At 41.4% G+C, this 19908-nt stretch overlaps 1 protein-coding gene and 1 long non-coding RNA gene across 5 annotated transcripts in view; one reads left to right on the top strand and one right to left on the bottom strand.

Moving 5' to 3' along the window:
• Positions 1-915: 915 nt before the first annotated feature.
• Positions 916-3168, bottom strand: LOC148686811 (uncharacterized). Its single transcript, XR_015948063.1, has 2 exons — positions 3028-3168; positions 916-1229 (listed from the first exon to the last, which is right to left on the bottom strand). It is a non-coding gene; the product is annotated as an uncharacterized LOC148686811 (long non-coding RNA).
• A 961-nt stretch (positions 3169-4129) lies between these two features.
• Positions 4130-19908, top strand: part of QTGAL (queuosine-tRNA galactosyltransferase) — a 186705-nt gene continuing 170926 nt past the window's right edge. For all 4 annotated transcript variants that reach the window (XR_015948061.1, XR_015948062.1, XM_035104653.3 and 1 more), the window contains exons 1-4: positions 4130-4806; positions 8623-8739; positions 9742-9841; positions 14741-14805. Coding sequence is in view for 2 of the 4 variants with exons in the window: in XM_035104653.3 (XP_034960544.1) it covers positions 4612-4806; positions 8623-8739; positions 9742-9841; positions 14741-14805 (477 nt within the window). In the remaining 2 variants the exon portion in view is untranslated. The remainder of the gene's footprint in view (positions 4807-8622; positions 8740-9741; positions 9842-14740; positions 14806-19908) is intronic.

Here is a 19908-nt window from a genome sequence, read left to right as displayed (position 1 = left end):
CGCTCTTAATTCTCAGGGGTCAGGAAGGACTTTTCTCCAGGTAAAATTTGCTAATGACTCCAGGATTCTTTGGGCTTTCTTGAAAGCTTGTCGTTTTGGCTAAGCTACACAAATCACCTGTAGCTCCAGCTTTCAGCTTTGTACAGGCCTCTTGCAGCACCTCTGCTCTCTGCTTGCAGCATGTTGTCTCTAAAAGCACAGATCAGTTGGAAACCTGCTAGGCAAATAATTCTAGTTTTGGACAGGAAGTTGGGGTAGATGAGTTTTTGGTTCCTTCCAACTTCATGATTCAACGTGATCACTTTAAAAAGAAACCAATTGAAGCACACCTGGGTGAATGAGTGTCAGTCTACAATACTAATGTGTACAGCAACACACACAGCAGCAACTGTTGCCAAAAGCTTTAGTGTTAGCATACTGACATCTAGCACCCTAAAACTTCAATGCAATTTAGAGCAAGACTCTTCTATGACAAGTAGCAGAATGTGCAGAGCAGCTTTGTCAACGTGACTTATATTTGACACTCACCCTTTGTTCCTCAATGACAATACCTTCTCTCCCTCCACCCCCATGTTTTCTGATGCAAATCTTAAGCAGGGGCCATAAGACTTTCACATCCTGAATAGTGCTCAGAGTGCTCTTAGTAGTTTTACTGATTTGTTAATACAGTACAAACAACTAAGAAAACAAGCCGTGTTTCCATCTGTAGAGCATTACGACTGCTACGTATGATTCATTTAAGAACAAGATGGCTACTTCTGGTATTTTGGGAGACAATGTTTAACATTAACTTAGCGTTCCTTTTGTTATCAGATATGCTGCAGTTCAGCTCATTATTATAACCTTCAAATGTGAAGAACTAGGATTAAAACTATTTGCGTGTTCATCATAATCAGCTAAATTGTAACATAAAAATAAAGTATCAGTATCAAAACCTTTATTGGCATCACTTACAAACATTCAAAGTAAATAGGCCAGTACGATCTCGTTGCCATATCATCAGTAAAGTCACTTGCCAAAGGGAACAGGGGCCAGCAATCTATTTCACCTCTGTGGGTCTCCAACAAGGGCAGGGTCCTGTAATGTACTTCGGCAGCCAAAAATCAAATAGCGGAATTTAGCTATTGTCTTGGTGAGCTCCTGATCTCTCCCCTGTAACAGGAAGCGTATAACCTCTGTCTCCAGTTTCCATATTGGGATACACAGTTGATAAAAATAAAGGATAAGCTCTGAAATGGAACAACATAGTTCTAAGACTGATACAATATTTTAATACATTTAAGATGACACAGATTCAGTGTAACTTAGTAGTGGCCTTGCTTGTTTTAATATCTTTGGGTTGCTTTGTTCAAATTCTGCAAGCAGAGTTACAATGTAGACAAAACTAAAAGCCAGCCTTCTCCCCATCTCTCTCTCTCTGCGGCAGACTGCATTCTATAAGGGGTTTATCACCCACATGGCTTCTAATGTCACTCACACTCTCTCTCTCACATACACACACACTTACATTTGACTTTAAAAAAGTTTGCAGAAGTCTGAAAGAGTAGCTTAAAGAAATAGAAAGAAAACCAACTGACAAAGGAGTGATCTTCACACCACAGTGTACCTGTTTTCCCTCACATGCGTCCACCTGTTTCCTGAATGAACTGTATTGCCTTTTTCAGCGATAGAATTTATGCATCAATATTCCAGAAATGTGGGGATTTGGTTATTTATTTATTGCTGTTATACCACACCTTTCCTCCAAGGAGCTCAAGGTGTTGTGCAGGGTTTTACCCACTTCCCTATTTTATTCTCACAATCGCGCTGTAAAGAAGGTCAGGCTGAGAGGTGACAGGCCCAAGGTCACCCAGTGAGTTTCATGGCTCAGTGGGCATCTGAACACCTTGGTTTCCTAGGTTCTCGTCCAGCACCCTAAACACTGGTTACAGGGAGTGCTTTTATTTAAAGTTTTACCTTCTTAATAGGAGTACTACTCCACTGTATCTAAGCTAAGAGTCTTACTTACCACTTCAGTTTACTCTCTGCATTTTATGAAGTAGAACATTGCCTATGAAAGGTCATGTTGCAATATTAATGCTACAAAGGCACTTTTGCTGGGCTCCTGAGAACTGCTTAGGCTAAGTGGATTCAAGTTACAAGAAAGGAGATTCCAACTATATATCAGGAAGAACTTTCTGACAGCAAGAGCCGTTACAGGTGGTGAAACAGACTCCCTCAGGAGGTGGTGGACTCTCCTTCATTGAAGTTTTTAAGCAGAGGTTGGATGGTCATTTGCCATGGGTGCTTTAGTTGAGAATTTCCTGCATTGTGGGGGGGGGGTTGGGCTAGATGATCCTCAGGATCCCTTCCAACTCAACAATTCTTTGATTCTATGAAAGTAAGGGACTTGTGCTAGCCCAATCCCACCACCACTGAACAGCTATCCGCTCTGCAAAAGCACAAAATGCTTTTGAGCACTCTTCCCATCCCAATTTCCTATGTAGGTTGTCATGCAGGGTAACAAGGGGCTGTGGGCGGTTTTAGAAAAAAACACAGTTTAAGCTTGCTTGGACTCATGGAACTGGTTTCCTGGTTCTTTCGACTCTATCTTCTATCTTTTTGCAGTTAACATTACTATCACACACAAATTCAGCAACTTCAGAGTGAAGGGGGGGGATTCTGATTCTGCAACAGATTTACTCCTGGGCGTTTTCCTGCTGAAAGTAATGTTAAAGATTACAGCCATGCCATTAGAGTTTCCAACACTAAAAGTAAAAAGTCATAAAAACAAATGCCAATGTTCCTCTCCGATAGCCAGTGTGAGAAAATACATGCATGCACAAACAACTTATGACAGGGTGCAAATACACTTAGCTGAATTCCTACCAAAAAGAAGAAGTGGAAAAGCTATTAGGCAGATAAAGCTACTAGGTACCTAGTATAGTACCCACCATTATGTGAATGTCAATAAATACTTTTAGATAACTTTAATCTATCTATGTATTTGTTTAGTTAGCAAATTTAAGTAAACTTATAAAGACTTACCAAAACAATATTTTGTGCTGTGTATCCGTGTGCCACACTGTGTTTCTTTGAGTCTTGAGCCTGCAAACACAAATTGCAACAAGTTGTTTTTATTTATTTCAATTCTATTCTGCCCTTCAGCCAAGGATCACAGGGCAGTTTACTGCATAAAAATAGAAAAATAACATTACAGTACATAGTAACAAACAATATCAATAAATTCTGTCAATGACATAAATAGGGAAAACACAATACTGTACATAAAAGGAAAATACAGTACATGCATGTTTGCAGGATTTGGAATCATAGTCTTAAAAGACTAGAAAGAATAATTAGAAATCCTATTATAAAGTATCTAAGAGTTGATGTTTCTGCGTCTAAGTAGTCAGGTGTTAATGCAAAAACCCCTGCACAGAAACCTGTGAATTCAGGCTGAGCACAGGTATCATCCACAAAAATAATTTGTACAGAGTACTGGTAGCTTCTGTAGTTCAGAGCCCCACCCTCTCAGGCCAGGTGGGAAAAGGCCTGCAAGGCAAGGGTCAGGTCTTCCGGGACTCGCAGCCAAGATGCTACTATAGAGCATAGTGATCATTAGCTTTGCAATTACTTCCAGCCAAGTGCCTCTGAGCATGTGCAGAATGCTCTTTGCATACGTGTTTGAACAAGCACCAGGTTTTATAATAATAAAGCAACGCAAAAGATCTCTGCATACGCAGAGTGCCTGTCACCCGACGGCAAGCTGCGTTTTAAAAAACGGAACGAACGGCAAGAACGCCTTGTGCAAAGTGCTTTTAGAGTTTGGCGGCTGTTGTCTTTAAGCTTATCTTTGTAGGGGAAAAGGGAAACGATGGCCAACACGCTGAGCATGTGCCTCCCCCTCTCTAACCGGCCAGGATGATGTCGAAAAGAAATACGGCCACCGCCCCGAACCCATGCATAAGCTCTCCTTCCCGGGTCCCCACAGCCCACGACACTCCCGACTCGGGCGCTCGCCCGCCGCGTTCGGCAACAACTTTCGCAGGCGGCGCCTCCTTAGTGCCGCTCTAGCCGTTGCCGTCTCTATTTCTCCTCCGAAAGGGGAAGGAGCAGGAGGCGGGGATGCGCGCGCGGCTTCTCCGGTTGGGCGCCCGCAGAACCTAGGAAGCGGCGGGGGAGACCGGGGGGGGGGGAGCGGGAAGGCTCCGCGCACGCGCAGAGCGGGGGCAGAAGAAGGCAGAGTCCCTGCGTCCACTGGCAGCTCTCTAGCCCGCTTTGTATTTCCTCTTTTCTGTGTGTCTTCCTTTCCCCCACCTCATTATTATTATTATTTCCACCCATTTCCTCGCCTCTTTAAACCTGGCTCTCAGAGTTCTTCTCTCTGCACTTTGTTTCAAACGTCTCTCTCTCTCTCCTGATACTTTTTTAAAAGCACCTTCCCACGTGTCCCTCAAGCTTCACCTGCCAACTATCTCAACCTCATCTACTTTTTGCAGAAGGAGCTGTGCAGTTCCATGTTGCAGCAGCTTTAAATAAGTCCTGGTCTGTGAGATGCCACGTGCACTGCTTCCCCCTCCCACGGCCCTAATTTTTCCCTTCCTTTTTCTGAGTGTGTAAAGGTCAGGGATGGAGGTGGCCAAAGGGGTCTCTGAGGGACCTGGGAGTCCCTTTTTGCAAGAAGGCACCTGTGCTGGTGGTGGCTCAGGGCTTACCCAGCGCCAAAGTCCAGTCGCCCCATCTCCACCCTTACAGGACGGACCTCAGTTGCAGTCCGCAGCATCATTCAGTAGGGAAGGCAGAGAAAGCAGTGAGATTCAGGTGGTATGTTCCATATTGTTCTGCTTTCGCTCTCGGTTGTCTTTGTACATCTGTAAAGTTTGTCAATGGGTGGTGAATCTAAATACTGTATACTCAACTTCAGGAATGGCTGTTAATGTGAGCTGCTGCAGAGCACCAGCAAATATATCCTTAGCAACAAGGTCTTTTTTTTTTTTTTTGGTCAGGCTGATGCCATAGTGTAGACCGGGGGTAGCTAATGGGGTGCGCTCCAGATGTTTTGAACTACAAATCCCACCATCTCTGACCATTAGGCTGTGCTGGTGGGATTTGTGGTCGCCATGGGAAGTTTGTCTTGTGCCGTCATTATACAGTATATCATTAGGTGCCAGGCAAAACTCTACCGTATAACCAGGCTTTTGGCCTTTAACTACTTGTTGCCTTTTGGAAGTGGATGGGTTGTTTTCAATGTATTTCATTTTTCTCTTGGTTTTAATGTATCAATGTAGGGGATTTTCTTCTTGTTGGGTTGTAGCTGGCTTTAGGTTGGCCTGGGCAATTTAAAATGACTAACAAATTCAATAAAGACTAATAATAATAATAATGCTGTAATAGTCATCGTTAGAGGCCTTTCCCCAGCTGTGTGGGTTGTGCTAGAGAAGCAAGATGGTGTAATCTTGAGGGCTAAAGGTTCATGCAAATGCATGTAACAAAACCTTGTCAGCTGTGGTTTGTTTGCTTGTTTTAAAAGGAAAGCCACTCCAGAAGGGGCTGACTTGGAGTGGAGAAGTGTGCTTCCCAGCATATTACTTTTCCGTTGTAAATTTTCTCCATCCAAATCAGCTTGTTCCTTAAAATAGCAATAATAATTGTGGTTTTGTTACATGCTATTAGCATGTAATGTTAAGTTAGTTCCTACTTGTACGTTCCTGAACTTAAGGACTGCTGGGAATGCTTCCAATAACCTTATTATGTTTAAAAGCATGTTGTGTAAAAGATACACTCATTTCTGAGATAAGTCTGAATATCCTAAGAGTCTAAGGGTGCTCATTGTAAACATGCTTTTAAGCATGATATGTTCCTTGGCAAGATGTTTGTTGCCTAAGCTAACTTCTAGAGGAGGCATCCCAAACTTCGGCCCTCCAGATGTTTTGGACTAGAATGCCCACCATCCCTGACCACTGGTCCTGTTAGTTAGGGATCATGGGAGTTGTAGGCCAAAACATCTGGAGGGCCCCAGTTTGGGGGACGCCTGTTCTAGAGAGTTTTGCTAAATAAAGGGTGAGAGACTCTGTTGGCCATTCTGTCTGCCTTGCCCAACACCCTAGATCCAGGAGCCTTCTTAAAGGAACTGTTTTCAGAGGAGGAAATGCAAGGGGAGAGAAACTCTGTGGTTGCCATCAGGAAATGGTTGGTTTCACCTGTAATTGCCTCACCCTCCAGCCCAAGGAGCCTTTATAAGGGAGTTGGTTAATGGATACTTTGACATGACATATTAAGTTGCATGCTTACTTAAAATTGATATATGTGAAATAAACCATTAATCATTGATTATATATATATTTACTATGCCTTGTAATTATTGTATTACTATATATAGACTTTGATTTTTCTGTGAACCACTTTGAGCACATACAACTTAAATATACAGCTTAAAATCAGGAGGAGGGTGGGGACTTCATAGTGCCTCTAAAGTACAGGGGGGCGGTATGCTTACCATGTGAGCTTGACAAGCAGATTTGTAGACCTTTGCACATACATTATTTCCCCTAGGGCAGGCATCCCCAAACTTCGGCCCTCCAGATGTTTTGGACTACAATTCCCATCATCCCTGACCACTGGTCCTGTTAGCTAGGAATCATGGGAGTTGTAGGCCAACACATCTGGCGGGCTGCAGTTTGGGGATAGATCAGAGATGGGGAACTTGTGACCTTCCAGATGTTGTTGTATTTTAACTCTTCCCATAATCCTTCACTGTTGGAAGTTCAACATTTGGGGGACCACAGGTTCTTCATCCCTGATTTAGATGCTCATTTCTTAAGACATGGGTGTGCATGCTTGCATTTCCCTGAACATAACAAAATAGAGATACTGAAAGTGAACTTAAATGTTGACTCTAAATCAGGGATCCCCAAACTGCGGCCCTCCAGATGTTTTGGCCTACAACTCCCATGATCCCTAGCTAACAGGACCAGTGGTCGGGGAAGATGGGAATTGTACTGTAGTCCAAAACATCTGGAGGGCCGAAGTTTGGGGATGCCTGCTCTAAATGAAAGTGGGGAGTGTTTTTGTCCTTTTAGCAAACCACATTTTGCTGTGTGGCTAATTGTTTAGAGAAGAGGAGTGATAACAATTGAAGAACAAATATGTGCTATGGCTTGATAATGCTGCTCCAATGTTATTGGTTACAGGAGGACATCTCTTCATCCTAATAATAATATTAGGCTAATAAGATTTTGAACTTACAAAACCTGATTTAAACTAGAGGATTATGAAATATGGAATTAGTTTACTATTCTTGATAAAGAACTGTGTAAGTGATAATTGTGAGACAGCAATTGCAGATTTTGGTTGATGCAATTTGAAAAAGTTAGTTACTGTGAAATGATGGCAGTCAATTTGAAGTAGTTAACACAATGTGTTGCATGCACAATATATTTTAAACATATTTAAAGCACATTTCCTCCTAAATAATCTTGGGAACTGTAGTTTGTTAAGAGTGCTGAGAATTGTAGCTCTGTGAGAGATAGAGTACAGTTTCCAGGATTCTTGATGGGGTGGGGTGGGGAAATATATTTTAAATGTATGCTGTGTATGCAACCATAGCTTTTTGTGCTAGAGCGGTTGTGGGACTGTTACCAGTCTCTTGTGTAATGATATAAGAATCCTCAGCTTATAATGCCAGTATAGTTTTGTATAGGGGAATTTTTCCTTTGCTTTAAGAGAGGAGGGGTGGGAAGGTCAGACTTTGCACATTTCAGGATACCGAGGTTATCCCAGGATGCTGGGATGGGATGTAAGCCTCTGCAGTGCAAAGGTTACTTGAGAGCTTGGGCTTGCATTGGGCTGCTATTGGTTAATCACAATCAGGTTAGGATGTTGCCAGATCTACAGATTTACAATAGAGTGAAGCTGTACTGAACTGAGAGAGGCTTCAGAAGAGAGATGGAACTAGACTAGGAAGCAGGAAGCAAAATCTGGAGGGATAATAACTCTTTTGTTCACAGAAGTAATAATTACTACTAATTTTCATTTCAATTTTTTAGTTGTTAAAATAACATTAATAAATAAAGGTAAAGGGACCCCTGACCATTAGGTCCAGTTGCGGACGACTCTGGGGTTGCGGCGCTCATCTCACGTTATTGGTCAAGGGAGCCGGCGTACAGCTTCCAGGTCATGTGGCCAGCATGACTAAGCCGCTTCTGGTGAACCAGAGCAGCACACGGAAATGCTGTTTACCTTCCCGCTGTAGCGGTACCTATTTATCTACTTGCACTTTTGACGTGCTTTTGAACTGCTAGGTTGACAGGAGCATGGAGCAAGCAACGGGAGCTCACCCCGTCGCGGGGATTTGAACCGCCGACCTTCTGATTGGCAAGCCCTAGGCTCTGTGGTTTAACCCACAGCGCCACCCGTGTCCCTCAATACTAATAAATAATTTAACACTAATGAATAACAGATCGATATTAAAGGATAAAAAGCTGTTTGGAAAGAAAACGACAGTGTCCTTTGTTTTCTGCTCAAAAACTATTGTGTGTGTTTGATTAGTGGATATAATAAAAGTAACCTTTTTGTGGAGCAGGGAATAAAATGTTGGTGCATTTTTGCTGATTCTATGTCGTGTATTCTTACTCCTTGTAGTCCATAATTCTGCCAGTTTACAATGCTGAGTGCTGGCTGGATGAATGCCTGAAGTCTGTTCTGGAGCAAGACTTCCAAGGTTCCATGGAACTATCTGTTTTTAACGATGCTAGTATGGTATGTACCTGTCAGTTTACTGTTCTAGTTCTACTGCACAACTATCATTTGAATACCAGTTCCAGGAATGTGTTTATTTCACCAGGGGTGGAGGACAATTTTGGGGGTGAGAGCTGTATTACCTTGCTGGAATGCCTTCAGGGGCCCACCTTCCAAAGTGGATCAAGGGGTGTGTGTGGTCAGTCCCAATAGTGTGTGGTGTCAGAGATGCAAACTCACACCTTTAACACACAGAGACATACTCCCAGTCAGACCCTTCCCCTTCTTCCTCCTGCTCCCAAGTCCTTAGTTTGTGGGAAAGAAAAGGGCTGTCTCCCTAATGTTGCATGGTAATTGTTGTATCAAAACTGGCTTTTTTGCAAAGGTACTTTCAGGAACTGAGCTGGATTGAAATGGAAGGGGGGGGAGACAATAATTTTGCTCTAGCTTTTGAAAGGAGTTCTGTTCTCCATCCCCATATCTTGGTGCTATTTTGTTAGTGCCATCTGTTGAGCTTGGGTGCAGTACTGTAGCTCCAGCCAGCTCTTTTGCAATCAGCTTGAGCTCTGAAAGCTCCGTAGTAGTGGTGGGATAAGGAAAAGGCTGAGGCTGAGGTACCTTGCTGCTGGATTTGGTCTTTGTGTGCAACCCTTCCTCCTTGAGCTACCTTCCTCTTTTGCCACTCAGCAGCCCACAGGGGTCTGTGTGCTTTTCTTGGGACTCACTGCCTACCTGATTGCTCCTCTTCAGAGAAGAGGAAGTCGTGATTCTCAGCAGAGCCTTCCAGAAACTCCTGATGGTGTCCAGTTGTGCCTGAAAAGCACTGGAAGATGTCATTGGTGTCAGATTGTGGGCAAATACTCATAAAAGTGCAGTTTAAAAGCAGTATGATGACTCGGCTGTGACTTTGCAGGGACCTCATCCCTTCTCACACGTAGCAATAAGATGCGGGGAAGAAATGCGAGGAATTAAACGTTTAACTTTTAAACATTATACCTACTCAGTGTCAATATTTCTACACAGGACAATTCAGGAAATATATTAAAAAAGTGGAAGGTTCTATTGGAAGAAGCAGGCATTAAGATGGTACTTGGAGAAAATGATTCATCTCAGCCACGAGGAGGTAGGTGCCTTAAAAGAATAGCAGCTATTCAGGACAGTGGGATAACTTAGTTTTCTGCATAACAGCTTCCCACGAGCTGCGTAGCATTCTAGAACATTCTGTTTGTCAGTGCATCCACGTTCAGACCAAGACTCTTCCTTAATAACTGTCAGAAGTGACTCTCTTTTGAGGTTGCTGAGGTTTTCTTTTATGTGCCAAGACAGAATTTGGCCTAATACTAAGTACACTGTTGCTGCAATCTTAACAACTCTTAGGAGGGAGTAAGCCCCTTTGAACACAGTTGGACTTATTTCTAAGCAAGCGTGCATAGGATTGTGCTGTATGCAGAAAAATAAGTCCCACCGAAAATCAATGGGACTTCTGTTTAATGGGTTTAGAATCACATTGTAAATCATCGTGACTCTGTTGGCAAAAGAAAATAGTTAGATTCACTGTATCTTATATTGCTGGAAATTCACACCAGTTTTTCCTGAGTTCTCTAGTCAGTTTTTCAATGCGCGTTTAAGAGGCAAATAATATATGGCATAACTTAGCTTAGAGATGGCCAGGAAATAAATGTTGTGTGGATTGAGAGAGAGCCATCACCTTTGCTGCAGACTGGGGAAAAGCCAGGTTTGTTATGTGCTAGACTGAAAAAGCACAAATGAGGTTAAATTGTGATCCAAGCCAAAATAAATAGCTCTGGAATTGTTGTAATAGGCTGGAAAGTAATGGATTCAAGTTGAATTGCCAAGTGTGACCACTCCAGAATGAAGATCAGCTCAGTGAGATGTGAACTGTAAACGTTTGTATTGAGTTTTAAAGTTTGCTGTCCTTTCTTTGTGAGATGGTGAAAAAGGATAGCATGTTGGTGTTATGAGCAAGAGGGAATCTAAGAGCTAAGGAGGAAGATGATGAAATTAATTTAGGAAATGCTTTCTTTGTTTTCCAGAATAAATTTCTCATACACTTTTATTTAGGAAGTTTTAGTTTATGTTTTCCTCCCTTATCTTGTTAAACATAAAATCATCTCTGTTGTTGCTTTCCCCCCTTGATATCTAAAAATTATTCCTATTCATGCGAAATACAAGTTGCAAGTAATGGGAAAAGGGGGGGAATGCATATTTAAATTGTAAAAACTTATAATTTGACTCTTACATAAAAAGAGCGAAAATACAAGTTACATGCAAATATGTGCGATGTACCCCTGATGGACCATGCTTTTAAGGAAAAGCAACTCTGAGAGGGGGACTCTTTGGAAAGGCAACATTTAATGTCTTCGCTGCCTACCACTTTCCTGCTCGTCCTCCTCTCAACCGCTCTTTCCTTCTCAAATTTTGATCTCTATGTTTTGACCTCACAGCATTGTCTTTCCCCTCTGCTGCTTCTCAACTGTGTGCTAACCCCCTTCCAACATTTTTTCTAGTTGTAAACTGGAAATGGGTCAAGTCAGATTTCCAAGCCTCTTCCCATTATCTCTTTCCCAACAAACACAAGCTAAGGGGCAAAGGGTGCATTTGCCTAACCAAGAATCTCCTAGAGTGATGTCCAGGCAGTGGGCTCAGCTGGGGGTTGGGCTTCTGGCTGAAGTGGGGGCTTGTGCTAGGTACAGAGTCCAGGAAGACCAAGTCATGTACTGCTAGCACCTGTTTCAGATCCAGGAAACAAAGTTAGGTCAAATTCCAGTGAGTCAAGGTCATGCTAAGCAGAAGGTAAATCCAGATAAACAAGGTCAGGTAATGCAGAGGTCAAAGTCCAAAAGGCAAACAAAGGAAGGTCGGTAGCACTTTGGATAGCTCAAAGTGAAGCCTAGACTGGAATTCATACAAGGCAAGTTTGAATTTTGTCCCAACAACTAGCAATGCTAGTTATCTACACTTACCTTTCCTCCACTCTTTCCAGGCATGGTCCGAGATTTAAAGCTCTGTGTTTAAGCACCCCCCCTTTTTTTTTGCTATGGAGCTTTCCTCACAAAAACCTGCTCTTTAAAGCTCAATTGGAGCAAACATCAATCTGCGGAAAACCTGAATTGTCGTTTGTTCTGAGTCAGTTTTAAAGATTGGATTTTCACTGGGAAAGCTTCTTAGCAGGGGGGAAACCAACCGCTTAGACACGAAGCATTAAAGTGCAGGCCTCTGCCTGGAAAGAGCAGAGCAAAAGGTAAGTGTGGATAAGCCCGCAGTCATAAACAAGCTCAGAGAGTAAACTAGCCAGCCAGTGTGGTACAATAATTGGCAAATACTGGACTGGGATCTGGGAGAACAGGGTTCAAACTCCCACTCTGTCATGATGTTCATGAGGCAACCTTGGGCCAGTCAGTGCCTCTCAACCAAACCCACCACCCAGTGTTAGTGTGAGGATAACATCGAGAGGAGGAGAGGGATTTGCTTCTTCCTGTTAGAATACCCATAACAATATGTGCACCCTTTGTGGTATTGCAGCCCAGTTCGAAACATTTTCACATGAAAGTAAATACATGATGACCTGAGTGAAGCCTGCTGTTCTTTCCGCGTAGTTGATTTCCTCCATCAGATGTGGCCCCCTCATTTTTATTTACCAACAATTCCTCAAGTTTATGGGTTGTTACATGGTGGCTACTCCAGAAGCATAAAACTGTTCCTTAGATACTCATTAAAGCCTGAGCCTCTTTTGGAAGCTGTGTAACATTTGAAAAACAACCATAGACTTGGGGAAAATACTGAGAATTCTAAAAAAAAAAAAAAAAACAACCACAAAATAATTATTTGACATTTGGTTTCCAGGCTAATATGCATATGATTGGCAAAGTGTTAGGGTTTGGGAGTCTTAGTTTTTACTTTATATAAGTACATTTTATGATATGAAAAAATGCATAGACACAGGAAGGGGGGGAAAAACCTATGGCTTTTGAATTTTCCCAGTCATTGGTATATTGGATTAGGAAAGGTGTATTTTGTTCAAACTATATACCTTTGAAAGCAGGTCGCCATGCAGTAATCATTTTCCAGTGTGGAGCAGCTCGTTTGTATTTACATTTGGGCAGCCAGTTTAGATGGAAATCTTTGTGACCCCTTTGTCCTTAGTGATTTACTTTCCTGTGGTTAAGAGTAGTTAAAACTTGTAGGGAGTGCTTCCTTTGAAACAAGCAGCCCCAATAACGAAACAAATGTGACAGTCTTCACGTCCTGGATTGTTTACCCTGGATTAAGATTCATTTCTGATTCTTTTCTGCCATGGAAAAGGAAAAAGGAAAACAAAAGGGAAACCTCCCCCCACAAAAGAGAGGGGTCAGTGGCTTTAAAGAAACCAACACAGAACAACTTCTTTCCAAGAGTGAGGAATGTTAATATCTCACGGGGTCTTAGGTTTTTCTCTCTCCTGTGACCATGGTAACAGGCTCTTTTTGCTAAGTAAGCAGGCCTTGCAAAATGCAAAGCCTTGGCACAAACATTTGAGTCTCATCAGTATAGCAATATTGCAGTGAATTCTTTGCTTATGCCAAACAAAATTCATTGCCTTAGACCAGTTGTTTAAATAATCCAGTTTCCATGCAGAATAAATTCTTTTGGAAATCCTATAATTGTGTGGATGTCAAGAGGGCATTTCATGACTAGCTAACTACCGAAACTTTGGGTGTCTTGTTTTTAATTAAGCTTAATTTTAAACTATTTGCACTTGAATGAACAAACAAACATGATTGTTTCTCCTCTGACTCACTTATCTCACCAGCTTGTTACCCATATGTGCATTTAAGTGCTGACCTTTAAAATATTTGTAAGATAGTTTTGACTTAAATAATTTTTTTAAAGCATATCCTTAAACTTTGCCTGTCACATGAGTAACCAAATGTTCTCCAGCATTCATATATTATGAAATCCGAATGTCTCAAATCAGCCTTTATGACTGATTTTGTGATGTGTAAAAGCAGTAACATATGGATCAAGCTACTTATTGAGTGTTGGGCAAGTGATTTAAATGACAATGAATCTAAATTTCTGGCTACCTTTCATCACAGTGGCGACTCTAGAAGCTCCCTTATAAGAATCATCCATGACTGATTTTATGACCTATGAGTGTGCCCTTGATCTTAGCATCCTTTTTGCCTTCCTTGCTATAATCAAACAATTATTTGAAACATTATATGCTTGGGATGAGGAGAGAGAGAGAGAGACAAACTTGATTACACAACTGGTCCTGCTGGAACAGTTACTGCTCTGTGGCAGGATTAGTTGTTCAATTTTAGTCTATTCATTTTATTCCTCAGGAGATAATTATTCCGAGCTATTGGTTCTGTTCATTCAACATGCCCAGACCTGCTTTACTTTTCAGTAAACATGTCCAGGGCTTGTAAGGTTTTACTGTGTTTTCCAGTCATTTACGTTTAGTTACGGCAGCCATAGAACTTTAAATGGTTTAGTTTTAATTTAAATGATTTCCTAGAATCATAGAATTGTAGAGTTGGAAGGGTGTTCTAGTCCAATGCAGGAATCCTACCACATCCATCCCTGGGTGGGCTCAGACCACCAACTTTCTGGTTAACAGCCAGACACACACTGATCCATTGTCAGGGAAGCTTTTAATGTTTAATTGATTATTGTATTTTAATATTCTGTTGGAAGCCGCCCAGAGTGTCTGGGGAAATTTATTATTATTATTATTATTATTATTGCACCACAGAGGTTTAGTTATCATTTCTTTGTGAAGTTCAAGGCTATATATTCATAATGTTCATTTACATGAAGAGGTATCCACGAAGGAAAGATTAGAATTTGTCATGGGTGGGCAACTCAAGCATCCGTTATGGCTTGCTTACTGTGGACTGCAATTCTGAAATCTGGCAAGGAACGTTAATGTCACCTAGTGTGTTTTTGAGTAGAAAAACTTAGATTGCAAATTACAGTGATGCTCATGCACTCTTTTGTAACTTTGCTTTATCTACAGTGGGCTTTGCTAAAAATCATGCAATAGATCAGAGCTCGGGGACTTACCTGTGCTTTCTGGATTCTGTAAGTGATTATTATTATTTTTTGCCAAATATATTGCCTACCTGAAACAAAACGTTTAATTGTCCATTTCCTTTTTATCATTCTATGCTAATGGTTTTCCATAATTTGGTATAAAACTGTTTAATGTGGCTATGGTGATGTGGTACTTTTAAAATTTAATAAGCATTCCACCTTATAAAACTCTGCTGCAGAATCTGGACATTTTCTTAGCCGTTGAGATATTGGAAGTTTAAATGACACACACCTTTTTAATCTGCAACCTAGCTGGCACTTCTAATTGGATAATAGGTATTGTTTTACTTGATGTGCCATTTTTCTCAGATCTGATGGCATGAAAACAGAATAAAGAAAATTCAAAAATTCTACTGTCAAATGGGCAACCACTATGCCACGAAATAAATTTCATAACATGCACTCCAAATAATCCAGAATTACAGGAATTTGATGATAACAGACATGCTTCTGTCCACCAAAGTCCTTTCTGAGCAGCTAAGCAATTTGTTACAAGAAGAAGATATCTGTTTCACATGAAAAGCCAGCAGGGATTTCTAAACAAGGCCAGATGTTTTTATGCTGGTGATATCCATCCACCTTCAGGAAAGAAGGGATTCAAACCACATGTATTTGTATCGGGTTTACCTACTTCCACAAGAGACTAGCCCTCAAATTCTGCATAACTTAACCCTACTATCAGTTTAGACGTTCCCTTTACACAGTCAAGGCAGAGCACTTTAAATATAAAGAGACCAATTTGCTATTGTAGGATGATTAAGTAGGAATTGTCCCCTTCTCACAGAAAGTGAAACTATGTGGCATCTAACCACAAACCCTCAGTTCACCCCCACCCCCAAATCTTTGACTGACTTACTTTGTACAGAAAAATCAGAAGTGATCTTGTGACAAGTGGAAATAGCTTACATACATCATACACGCAATTAGTAAATAATAATAATAATAATAATAATAATAAATAATAATAATAAATCACTTCAAACCAGCTATCTTTCCTCCTATAGTCAGCTTTTCAGCCCCCATCCCCCTGCTAGCTGCCACCGTCCTCTGATGGGGCCAAGAAACTGTCGTGCTATAGCTCTGATAGATTTTTGAATGGCGTTTCTCTTGTCTGAAGAGGTTCAGTGGCTCATCAAGCACCTTTTGTGAGATTCAATGTCAATTTTAATGAAGTGATAAGATTTATTCAGGACTTTTTTTTATTAATCCGTAGATGTAAAGCATATAAATTTGCTTGCAGTGCAGGAAGAAGAGGCATATATTTAGTTCCTCTGTTAAATGCCCCTCAACTACAAACGTTGGGATGAATTCAGGAGGCTCTGATCCACAAAAGCTTACCATGTACGATCTTGTGGAGCTGCATGAGGCGGTAGCTTCCTGTATCCCTGAGAAACCCAATGATTTGCAGTAGTGGTAACAACGAGCTTAACCTAGTTGTCAGGGGCCACACATAGCCAACTCTACATGCAATTGTGGGGACTGCATGCTGTGGCTGTGTGGCCTCTGGGTATCTGACCCCACCCACACTGAACTGCCACAAAATACAAGGTGGAATAGGAAACATACTGGTAAACCAAAACACTTTGCAAAGGTGGGTCTGGATTTTTTTTAAGAAAAAGTTTTCCTTCCCCATCAATTTCTTGGACTAGTGAATAAATAAATTCAAAACCACAATAGTTCCTAGGATGTTGATCTCATTAAAACGTGCCTTTGTTGAATATTGCTGAGCAATCCCCTGCCTCAAGCCCCCTCCAAATGTGTGTCTTTTTCTAAATTAGGACATTCCATGGGGGGGGTATTTTAACTACCTATCTTCTGTTCTGGCATCCTGGACTCAGAATCTCTTTCTCGGGCCTTGAGAAGAGATTATTCACATTCAAGAAACTCTCATTTAAAAGTTTTTAATGATTACAGATTGTGTATATTTTGTAACCAATTCAATTTCATTGCCAGTCCAAAAACAGGAAATATCAACAAACCATCGCCTGTCAATAGATTCTTCTTGCATGTCTGATATATACTAGAAAAATAGAAGCAACACATTTTTTTCAGCCTATAACGAACCTGAATGTACAAGTACAACATTTTCTGAAGGTCAGTGTCTTGGCAGTAATCAAGAGCATTTCACATGACTGACACCAACATGATATTCTGAATAATTTGATACTGAATTGGTGAACTGAAACCAAGAATCAAAAGAGGTATATAGGAGCAGCCGCAGATAATGTTAGCACACACAGCTGGTAACATCTGTTTTTCAGCACTTACTGCAAAGCGCCGAGAAATTGATTCCAATGAGAATCATGGATGCATATAAATTTCAGGAATTTCTGTTATGTTAAACACAGAAAAAGACACAGAAAACAAATGTTGTTTATCAACACATCAGATTTTCAAGTTGCTTTGCAAAATAATTTTTAGAATATTCTGGTAATTTACATTTCTTCTGCTAAACAAGCATGCAAGGAGAATGAAAAAATGTGTGTGTGTGTGTGTGTGAAGACACAGAGACTACCTAATGAATATTTTTCCAGACTGAATTTTACTTTAGATCATAAAGATTTTATTGGGAATAAAATCAAAGGCTCTGAACAGTAAACCATCTATGTTCATGCCAATAGAGACAGCCCCTTTTGTTGGAAATAAACATTTATTTGAACACTTTGGACAGAAAAAGCTATTCTACCTCCACATTTTTCAGCGTTAGATGCTGGAACATCTCCAGGAATGAGAAAAAGAAGGAAAGAAAGTTTAAATAGGTACAGGCACTTTAAATATAATAACGAAAACAGATGTATAAGAACTTGAGCAGATGTGCATAACTAAGCAATTTTGCTCAAATCTAAGAATCTATTGACCCTCAAATGCGTACTTGGATCTTGTGTGTCTGTTGTTCCCCATTTGTTTCAACAGAGGTAGAAGATCTCACATGCAAATGAATGCACTATTGAAATGAAGTTGAAGACAGGAAACCATATGCACACGTGCAGGGCTTCTGGATCAGATCAATAGATCAGCACACACATTTCCAGTTCAGTACTGTAGTTAAGAAGTTAATTCAGTTATTGCTTGCATCTGTGTGAAGCGGATTCCTCCCCCCCCCCCCGGTCCCCCAAATCACCTGCAAGTTAATCAAAGAAACCATGCTGAGTACGTTTGATCACTTCTATAGTCCCTTCGAGTAAAGTGTCTAGGTGGGTCAGTGAGTCAGTTCCTCAATCTTTTCATTCAAAATTGTAGGATTATCGTTCTCTCTTTAGCAGATATGTGAACAGTTGGAAATCTGCTATCATAGAGCAAGTGGAAATATTACAATTTCACTGCCATAGGTCCTGCTAGGAATTTACAAAGTATAAAAAGCAATGAAGTCCCTCGTATAAAATAATCAGTTTTATCTGTGCCAACACAAGCTTGCATACAGCAAGCTAAGGTGTTGCATCTTTCCCAATAGTTAACACCACCAAATAAAATAATGGAGGGGACTATAGCAAAAACAACTGGATTGTTGCAATGTGTAATCCTACTTTCTACTTTATTCAAGACTAGTGTATTTCAGCCCGTTTAATAACGGGCGCTAGAACATCCTGGGGTTCGGAGAAGTGCTTGTGCAGCGCTTCTCCGAACCCTGGGACCTGTCCTTGCTGTCGGCGGCAGGGGGACAGGAACGGAGGAGGAGAAAGCGCTGCGTTCTCCTCCTCCGTTCCTCTCCCCCAGCCGCCAACAGGAAGGACGCGCGCACTCTCCCCCCCCTGCCTCCTCCAACCGCCGCTCCTCACGGCCAGGGAGGGTTGTGAGGAGGCTTTCGCCGGCCTCCACCCTCGCTTCCCTGACGTGCCCTGCAGTGAGGCGGTGTCCGGCGGGAGCGGCGGTTGGAGGAGGCGGAGGGGGGGGAGAGTGCGCGCGCGCAGTCTCTGCTGTCCAATCCCTGTATCCCTGGGGCACATGCGCAGTGACCCAGGGACACACGGGACAGCTTGGACGCAGGGACAACTTGGACATTATTATATAGGATGAGCTATTCATTCATTATTGCATTTATATCCCACTTACGTCTCCAAGGAGCTCAAGTAGCAAACATTGTTTTGCCCCTCTGCATTTAATCGCCACAACCACCCTGTGAGGTGGGTTAGGTTGAGAGGCAGTGACTTGCCCAAGTTCATCTAGTGTGCTTCGTTACCGGGTGGGAATCATAGCTGCCAAGTTATCCCTTTTTTAAAGGGATTTTCCCTTATGCTGAATAGGCTTCCTCACGAGAAAAGGGAAAACTTGGCAGCTATGGTGGGAATTTGAACTCTGGTTTCCAGGTCCTGCTTTGCATTCAAACCACTACAGCATACTGGTTCTCAGTAGTAGGAAAACAAACAGGAAGTATAATGAACAAGTTATAGCTTGTATTTATGTAGTTTATCTATAAGAGCCAAGCAAATCAGACACAGAAATGTTCCTAAGCAGTTAAAACACCGAAGTTGCTTCAGCTAGAGATGGAATACTGTATTGCGGAAGGGGTTGAAAAAGGACAAAAAAAATATGCCTAGAGAACTTCAGCAAGGGAAACCCCCCAAAATCTAACTGGCTGTGATAGCATCCCACAGCTTCTAAAACGTATATCAGTTTATAGCTGTGTGTATTGTATTGATTTCAACTATTAGCATAATTGAATAAGAGCAATCTGATGATTACATTTTTGGTTAGTGATTATAAAGTGGGGTTGGAGTAGTTCATTTCTTCTAAACTAATGCTGCAAAAAGATGCACTAATTCTGTTGTATGCCTAATTTATTCATGCCAGTGCAATTCATGTTACGTACTTCTGTACCAAATATGCTGTCTAGGTGTGTGCTCAGTTGACCATTTTCTTCCTGACATGTCTTTGAAAAAAACATTATGCTCTAGTTAGGAACTTGACAAATGTATGAAAAAAAAGTCTTATGACTCTTGTCACTAGGTTTCAACAACTGATAAGCTGTATGGTTTACTTTCAAGTTTTTTGTTTTACCTGGAGGTAGATTAATTGTATATTGCTTGTTATCATTTTTGGATAAACTCTAGTGTTAGGGTGGCTTCAAGTTCCTAGAACAGGGAAAGGGAACTG

The sequence above is a fragment of the Zootoca vivipara genome, chromosome 2 (genome assembly GCF_965207765.1).
Source record: "Zootoca vivipara chromosome 2, rZooViv2.hap1.1, whole genome shotgun sequence".
Lineage (NCBI taxonomy): Eukaryota > Metazoa > Chordata > Lepidosauria > Squamata > Lacertidae > Zootoca > Zootoca vivipara.
The sequence above is the reverse complement of the archived record's forward strand: the minus strand, read 5'-3'. Positions and strand labels throughout refer to the sequence as shown.